The 8,634-nt window shown below is 48.7% G+C and overlaps 2 protein-coding genes across 2 annotated transcripts in view; one reads left to right on the top strand and one right to left on the bottom strand.

Moving 5' to 3' along the window:
* Positions 1-665, bottom strand: part of trmt13 (tRNA methyltransferase 13 homolog) — a 5,972-nt gene extending 5,307 nt beyond the window's left edge. The window contains exons 1-2 of the mRNA XM_037697767.1: positions 536-665; positions 213-262 (exon numbers count right to left, since the gene is read on the bottom strand). Coding sequence (XP_037553695.1) covers positions 213-262; positions 536-640 — 155 coding nt within the window. The 5' untranslated portion in view covers positions 641-665. The remainder of the gene's footprint in view (positions 1-212; positions 263-535) is intronic.
* Positions 666-1,407: 742 nt separating this feature from the next.
* Positions 1,408-7,777, top strand: map1sa (microtubule-associated protein 1Sa). The gene is made up of 7 exons (XM_037674426.1): positions 1,408-1,551; positions 2,924-3,025; positions 3,931-4,013; positions 4,125-4,265; positions 4,464-7,251; positions 7,327-7,541; positions 7,622-7,777. The coding sequence occupies exons 1-7, from the start codon at positions 1,419-1,421 to the stop codon at positions 7,775-7,777; spliced, it is 3,618 nt and encodes a 1,205-aa protein (XP_037530354.1). The 5' UTR covers positions 1,408-1,418.
* Positions 7,778-8,634: the final 857 nt, after the last annotated feature.

Below are 8,634 nucleotides of genomic sequence, written 5' to 3'. Positions count from 1 at the left end.
TGATAATAACTATAGTCAGCTGATAATAACTATAGTCAGCTGATGATAACTATAGTCTGATGATAATAACTATAGTCAGCTGATGATAACTATAGTCAGCTGATAATAACTATAGTCAGCTGATGATAACTATAGTCAGCTGATGATGACTATAGTCAGCTGATCCACAGCTGCCGTCAGCTGATCGACACCCTGATTGATGTGTAACTTACTGTTTGGGGTCCAGAGGACAGGGGATCCTTTTGCTGCCGCCCACTTCCTCCTAAAACAGGAAACATGTCACAGTTGAGCACAGACTCCATCGCTTCTAATCAAAAGTATTGATCTGAAGCTGAAGGGTTTTCGTTTGTGAAACTGATCAAAACCCTCTGACACCGAACCTATACCTTTACTTTGCTGCAAACAATAACAATAAATATTTAAAACCAATAAATAAAGCTGTTATCCAACTGTAGCTTTTAGAACAGCGTTTGTTTTTGACCAGTCCCTGCTGGACTCAGTCCTCGTGTCTCTGAGCGCGTGTACGTGAACTCACCATGGTCGCGTGTTCTCCGCAGAACTGTTTCCCTTTCCCGACGACCATTTTACAGAACCGATTCTTTTTCTGCACGAAGAACCCGCACCTGCCGGGGGCCGCCATGTTGGACAGAGGGAGGCGTTCAGGTGCTGGCAGAACTGTGGGAAATAACAGCATCTTTCACTAAGAACATTCAACCTTTATTTCTACAGGTTCATCCCATTGAGCCTCGAGGACTCAAGAGAGACCTGAGTTAACAAAGAGTGATGACAACAACAACAGACAGTCATAAAGGATGCGTACAAATTTAAAATTTTAACAAGTGAAAATAAAATGATAATTAACGGAAAAACAGCTAGATTATAAAAGATTATAAAATGGTGTAGAGAACTAAACGCAGGAACATGTCTGCATTGGTTTTTGACAGGAACTAAACGGAATTAAAGCCACTTATAAAGAATAAATTAAAAAATTAAAAAGTTTAGGTATTTTAATCAAACTTTACTAAAAGGTAGATAAGAAGTAAACAAAATCTATGTCCTGGATGACTGAGAATCTTCACCAGCATAAACAAAATCTAATTAGTTTATATTTGTTCTTTAAATGTGATTTTAATGCAAAAACGGTTTACGTTTAAAACTGATCTTATTTGAATATGATGTTTTTTCATTTGTTTTGGTGAAAGTGAACTTTCAGAGTAAATCTCAACATGTTTTCGATCAATTACACCGACATTTATTGATCTTTTCTTGTTTTTTTTTTACTTTATATTTGATATCTATTTTCTGAGCACATGAACGCATTCCGCTTCTCTGATTGGTCAGTGCCAGTTGTCTGTCACGCCTCTGGCGCCTGTAGGGCGGGGCTTTACCGATGACATCACTAGCAAACAGTCGGAAAGATGGCGACAGAGCGGGGCGGCGGTCCCGGTTCTTCTCGGCCCGCAGCGGCGGCGGAACACTCGGTGCTGGTGGTGGTGGGAGCGCTGTGGTCCCCCGGGCTGCTGGAGCTCATTCTGCGGCAGATAGAAACGGGTGAGCGAGTTGTAGAGGACATAGGACCCGAGCTGCAGGACGGAAAGTCCGTAATCCTTTCACAATAAAAGCCTGCGGCTACTGGTCAGACCAACGTGGTAACTCGGATTGTTTCAGGCTTTAAATTGGGCTTTTTGTCGAGGTGTAAATAAACTACCGTCGTTTCACATCTGAATAACTTTAAGCAGAGGACGAAACATTAATGGATGGACTGTAGATCATTTAGCTCCTTTAAAGTTTAGCTTCCTTTTTTAATTGACCGTCAGATCACCGGAAACCGAACCTTGAGCTGTGTGTCAGTAAAATGTTTTCCCCGCTGTCCTGGAGGGATGCTGGGTCTGATAGACTTGGCCCGGTTCAGTCCAGTTTTGTGGTCCGTCATTTATTTTTTGTTTTTGTGTGCAGCTATTTATATATATATATATTTTAAATCTGGCGTCTTTAGCCTTTACTTTGAAAATCAGTCGTACCGGATGTTGGAGGAGTTGGTTCGGGTTCGGTCCAGAATCAGTCTGGTACTGTATTGTGCAGAGCAGCTGAAGTGTACTGGTTCTGGTTCTGGTTCGGTCATACTATTGTAGTTCTGGATATTCTGGTTCTGTCATTGTTTTAAACTTGGGCCAAGAGTTCTGACCCAGTTACCAAACCGGTTCTACACTGATATTTACAGTGTAACTAGAGCTCAAACCCAACAGAACGTTTCACATTAACAGAACATAGAACCACAGGAGACGAACAGGTTCTGCTGATGGTTCTTTTGTCTTGACGGAACGTTGTAGAACTTGGATCAGGTGGAACGGTTCTGACCTCTGATCCAGAGTCTGGATGACTCTCAGGTACTGACATACTTTGTCGGCCCAGGTTCATTAGCTGTGGCGGCCATCTTTAATTGGTCCTAATCCCTAAATTAAACATCTCCTTGTTGTTTTTGTTTACTTATAAAGAGGAAGTTGTGTTACAACACATGAATTTCCTGTTTGCACAGGAAGCTGCTGCTCTTTCAAAGATGGAGCCAAGAGACGACGTCTCACACTGAATGAAAACAGAGTTCACTTTCCTGGTTTCACTTTAATAAAGTTGTTTTTAGCTGATTGTAAATGAAGATTGGCTGGTCCAGCCGTGGGCTCTGCTGGGATTGGCTGGTCCAGCTGTGGGCTCTGCTGGGATTGGCTGGTCCAGCCGTGGGCTCTGCTGGGATTGGCTGGTCCAGCCGTCGGCTCTGCTGTGATTGGCTGGTCCAGCCGTGGGCTCTGCTGGGATTGGCTGGTCCAGCCGTGGGCTCTGCTGGGATTGGCTGGTCCAACAGTTCTTTTTTCCCACTTTTTTCTGTATGTATTTTATTCCATTTTGGTCACTAATCTCTGTGTTCCAGGTGTGCGCTGCTGGCAGGTGGATCTGGATGCTTCGGTTCTGGATCAGCAGCTGAAGCTCTTTGTGTCGAGACATTCGGCATTCCTGTCTGAAGACGTCCCAGGTGAGACAGTCAAAAACCCTCCATCATGACAAAGTCTCACTTCACTCAGCTGTCTTCTTAATGGGCGTGGACAGAGTAAAAAAGCACACTTCCTGTCTCATTAGTGGGCGTGGTCAATTAAGGAGAAGATCAACCGTACGGTAAAGAGGAGAGACTCAAAACACAAAAAAGCTTTAGAGAATGTGAAAACAAAAACGTTTGTGTGTGTGAGTGTGTGTGTTTGCTTGCAGTCAGCTGAGACTCTGCTGAACAGCCTGCAGATAAGTGGTGGCGTGCGTGTGTGTGTGTGTGGGGGGGGGGGGGGGGTCCATGGAACCAGCTTCTGGTTCTGAACATTACTGAAAGAGTTGTTTGACCACATTTAATGTAGTTATTTTTAGTTTCAATGAAACATCAAACTTATTAAAACATTGTTAATATTAATACTCCACCATTTATTTCTGAAATTAACTGTAAAATAAACCTGATGACTTTAATGTTCTGTTAATAGAAAGTATTCGGTTTTCCTACTTTCAGTGAAGGCATCATGATGTAAGGTGGGCGGAGTTTGGGTGGGGGGGTGATATGTGGCGGCACAGTTGATCAGTGGTTAACGCCACTGCCTCACACCTAGCAGTTTGGACCTGGGGTCCTCCTGTGGGGTGTTAGTGGGTTTTCCACGGTACTCCGGTTCCCTCCACAGTCCAAACAGCCGCCTCTCGGGCCCAGGAGGACCGGAAACAGAGAGCTGTGGGTTAAATTAAAAATGTTTCCGCACTGAGCTGGTTCTGGTCCAGTTTAGACCCAGTTCTCAGCACAGTGTGAGGAAACGGTAAATCCTCCTTGTTCTGAAAGACTAAACGGGCCTTTTGCTGTGGTTCTGAGAGCCCAGTGGGTTCATGTGTAATCTGTTGTTTGTTCTGCAGGTCAGCGGACTCTGCAGCACCGAGGAGAGGTTCTGGACACTCAGGTTCTGGTGAACCCGACCCATGACATTGTCTGCTCGGAGGTGAGAGGGACAGAACTGGATCAGAACCTTTCCTGGCTCCTCAGTGGTTCAGAATCAAAGCGGGCCGGGTGTTTCTGACCCGTTCCTCTGCCCCACTGTTGGTGTGTTCAGGTGCAGCGGCTGCTGTGTGACCCGGCTCGGCACAAACTGCTGGTTCTGGTGGGTCAGCGTGTGGAGAACAGTGGAGACATTGTCTTACAGCGGGGCTGCTTCTCCTTCCAGAACTTCATCCAGAACTATTCTGACCAGGAGGTAAGACCCAGGGTTCTGGTTCTCTGGGCCAAAAACAAATTCTGATTCTAGTCCAGTTCTGACCTGGAACCAAAGGTTTGTGGTTCTGTTGGTCCGTCTGGTATGTTTGTGAAATGTGTGTTCAGGTCCTGGTTCCTGTTGGGTTCTGTGGGGCGGGACGGTTCTTGGGTTTGACTGGTCTGTTGTGTGTTCCTGAAGGTTCAGAACCTGTTTGGTTCTGCTCACCCGGCCCTGAAGACCCACCTCACCGTCAGCTGTCCGGACTCTGGTCTCTGGAAGGACTCGGACCTGCAGAACCACAACCTGCAGGACTTTTTAAGCATCCGGATGAACCCAGAACCCGTTCTGCCTGTAATGGAGGGTCTGCAGGAGTTCTTGGAGTACCTCTCTGAGTCTCTGGAACCCGAGTCCCCCTTTGACCTCCTGGAGCCCCCCACCACGGTGGGCTTCCTGAAACTATCCCGCCCCTGCTGCTACGTTTTCCCGGGGGGGCTGGGGGACTCGGCCTTTTTTGCTGTTAACGGTTTTAATGTTCTGGTTGACGGCGGCTCGGATTCCCGCTCCTGCTTCTGGAAACTGGTCCGTCACTTAGACCGGGTGGACTCTGTGCTCCTGACTCACGTTGGCGTGGACAACCTGCCGGGCCTGAACAGTCTGCTGCGCAGGAAGGTGGCCGAGCAGGACCAGGAAGCTGCCAGGTCCGCCTCTGAAGAGGACTGGACAAAGAACCTGGTCTCCCCAGAGGTTGGGGTGGTTTTCATCAATGCCCCCGGCAGATTGAAGTCCAGCCTGCCAGATCCAGGTGAGCTCCGGAGCTGTGACCAGGCAACTCTGACCCTGCAGCTCCTGGAGAGGCTGGCCATCAAACCACAACCTCTGAGCAGGTCTAACGGGCCCACCATAGAACCAATCATCTTGTTTCAGAAGATGGGCGTGGGCCGTCTGGACCTGTACGTCCTGAACCCGGTCAGCGGCAGCAAAGACCTCGAAGGTTTGATGCGACTTTGGCCCGATGTTGGGTCCAGTGGGAAGACCTCTGACCTTCCCCTACCGTGCCTTGTTTCTATTTGTGCTTTACTGGTCTGGCATCCGTCCAGCCCTACGGAGAGGATTGTCAGAGTCCTGTTCCCCGGGTGCACACCGCAGACCAGAATCCTGGATGGCTTGGACAAACTCAAACATCTGGACTTTCTTAAACATCCGTGTGTGTGTTTGAAGGACCTCGAAGAACCAAAGACCGAGAAGCAACCGAAGTGCCCAGAGAGTCGAGAAAGCCTTAAGTCCCAGTCCAAGGACCTGAGACCCAGTAGTGCCTTACAGAAAGACAAACCTGCTCAGGTGGACGTAAAAAAATCAGAGACAAAGATCCGACCTAAAGCTGCTGGTGAGGCCGCACTCAGAGACAGGAAGGATGCTGAAGAACAGGCCAAACTGAAGGGCTCTGATACGAAACCCAAACCAGCCAAACCCTCTGAGAAGCTCAATCCAAAGAAAGACAGATCAAAAGAGGACAAGAAAGACCTGAAGAAGGACGAGAAAGTCTCTGCAGCGATTGCAGAGAAGAAGAAAGACGTTGCAAAGAAGGAAAATGGAAGTACAAAAATTAATAAAAAACTTGAACCAAAGAAAACGGAGGAGAAGAAACCTCTGAAGTCCACCTTGAAGGACGCAAAGAAAACATCCTCAGGAAGTCCAGACCAAAGGAAAGCTCCATGTAGAGGTGGGACATCAAAGAAGGGTGGGACAGTTGACCCTCTAGACAAAGGTAAGACAGAGTCAAAGGACAACCGGAAGGATGCGGAGCTGACAGCTGGATTTGAAAGACTCCGACTGGACGGGGAGAATGGAAACAATGGGTCTGATAAGACACCAATCAACAAGAACCAGAACTCCACCATGGAAAGTACAGACAAGTTCAGGTCTCTGGGGATGGACAAAAAAACCTCCTCTGATTCTGCTGTGAACAGTTTGGGACACACTCCGTCCCTTCAGTCTTTTGAGGAGGACATTCCTGGTTTTGGTGAGGACAGCAGCCCTGGAGCAAGAGGATCCAGTCTGGGCTTGAATGGCTGCAACCAAGGAGGTTCTTGTAGAATGCCAGAGCTCAGCTCCCTGAGGGAAGGTCTGGAGAACTCTTCATCCTCTCACGATAAGCAGTCCAGCCTCCTCAGCTCGGTCCGGGACGTGATGCCGGACTCGTCCCCCACCATGACGTCCATGCCGGCAGAGGTCGGATCACCTCACTCCACAGAAGTTGAAGGTTCTTTCTCGGAATGTGTTCTACCTCCTTCAGCCAAAGTCTTGTCCGACTGTCGTATTATTGACTCGGACTGCAGTACGGTCCCACCCAGCAGGTCTGTCCAGAACGGACGCTGCGACGCCGGGGACAGGATGTCAGAACTCATCTCAGATGTCCCGCATGATGTGGATCTGTGCCTGGTTTCTCCCTGTGAGTTCCAGCATCCCAGAGCAGCAGAGAACCAGCACCCGAGTCCTGACCTTACCACTGCCGCCTCACCAGACCTGTCCCAAATCAGCTCCCAGAACCAGACCAAAAGTGACTGCCCCTCGGCCTCTGGGCTGGAGACTCCACCCACTTCGATTAGCCCCTCCCCACCAACAGATTCTGATGTCCCCCCTGGGACCGAGGAGTGCACCTCCACCGCAGACCTGGACTCTGATGAAGACTTCAGCTGCCTCATCATCCACTCTCATGACCCCCCGCCGGCTCCAGTCAAAGACCTGCACCCACTGCCGCCTCAGCCCGGAGCCTGCATGACCGACCCCGAGGCCGACAAGAGCCTGAAGACCTCTGGCGCCAGGTTTAAACCGCTACAGAGAACCGCATCAGGGAGTAGCTCTGCCCAGAGCGGGAAATCCAAGACCGGTTCCTCTGGGCCTCTAAAGCTGAGTCTTGAAGCCAAACCTTCATCTCGAAGTTCTCTTGGTGGATCCAGAGTTGGACCTGCAAGACCCCAAACTTCAGGTAGACCATGTTCTTTCAGACTCACCTGAGCTGCTGATTCTAAAGGTTTTAACCTGTTCTTCTGGTGTTTTTCAGGTTCCAGATCTGCTGGTTCTGACATGGCTGCTATTTATACAGACTTGGCTTACCTGCCGTCTGGCTCCGCCTCCTCCACAGTGGACCAGGACCTGTTCAGGCGCCTGCGCTCATCGTATTACATCATCAGCGGAGACAGTCCGGTGAAGGCGGCGACGATGAGGAGCATCCTGGACTCTCTGCTGGAGGGGAAGAGCAGCTGGCCCGACGTCCCGGTGGGTGGAGCCAGCCTCAGCGAGTCATCTTCTTCTTCTTCTCCTTCTCTGATTGGTCTGTTTCCCCTCCTTCCCACCAGGTGACCCTCATCCCAACCTTTGATTCGCTAGCGATGCACGAGTGGTACCAAGAGACGCACGAGCGCCAGCGGGAGCTGTCCCTCACCGTGCTGGGCAGCAACAGTACCGTCGCCATGCAGGACGACACCTTCCCTGCCTGTAAGGTGGAGTTCTGAGTTCTGGCTCCGCCCACCCTCTAGCCACTGTGACTTCATGAGCATGCTCAGTTAGAACTAGCATTCCTTCTCCACCTGCTGGATCAGAACGTTCAGCTCACATGAGAGCTCGTTAGTTTTGTTCCACGAGGGAACGGCGGTCCAAATCACAAATGCCGATCAGAACTATTGATCGGTTCCGGATCAGAATCATGAAATTAGTTTTTATAACAAAAAATTCTGACAAACTTTTATCCAAACATTTACATTTTACTCAATTAATACTTTTTTTAATCTGAAAGCTTTTTTTAAAATCATCTCAGGTGTTTCGAGTTCTGTTGACCCGGTATCTTTCTGTAGAACTAACAGAACTTTTAATCTGGGTCAGAGGCTCACTCCCATGTTCTGCTGATGGAACGCCTACACTTTTGTTCAAGTTTGATCCAGAACATTCTGAACACCATCTGTAAGTTCTGACAGCACCAGAACCCATTTATAAGATGAAGAGTCTAGAAGATTTCATGCTTTTATTTTGAAAACGTGACAGAACAGCACATAAAACTTGACGTTCTAATGGTGGTTAAAGTTGTGGTCTTATCATTTATTGGTGCCTTTACATGTTCTGTCTGGCAGAATAAACAGAGCCAGCTGTTCAGCACAGGAGCTGAAAGGTTCTGAGAAGAGAGATGTTCCAATATCAGCGGGTAGAACCTCCTGGAACCAGAGAGAGTTCTCTTGTTAGAGCGTAGGACCTCGTGGTACCAGTTGAGTTCTCTAGTTAGAGCGTAGAACCTCCTGAAACCAGTTGAGTACTCTAGTTAGAGCGTAGAACCTCCTGAAACCAGTTGAGTACTCTAGTTAGAGCGTAGAACCTCCTG

The sequence above is a fragment of the Nematolebias whitei genome, chromosome 3, assembly GCF_014905685.2.
Source record: "Nematolebias whitei isolate Nwh7 chromosome 3, NemWhi1, whole genome shotgun sequence".
Taxonomy (NCBI): Eukaryota; Metazoa; Chordata; class Actinopteri; order Cyprinodontiformes; family Rivulidae; genus Nematolebias; species Nematolebias whitei.
The sequence above is the reverse complement of the archived record's forward strand: the minus strand, read 5'-3'. Positions and strand labels throughout refer to the sequence as shown.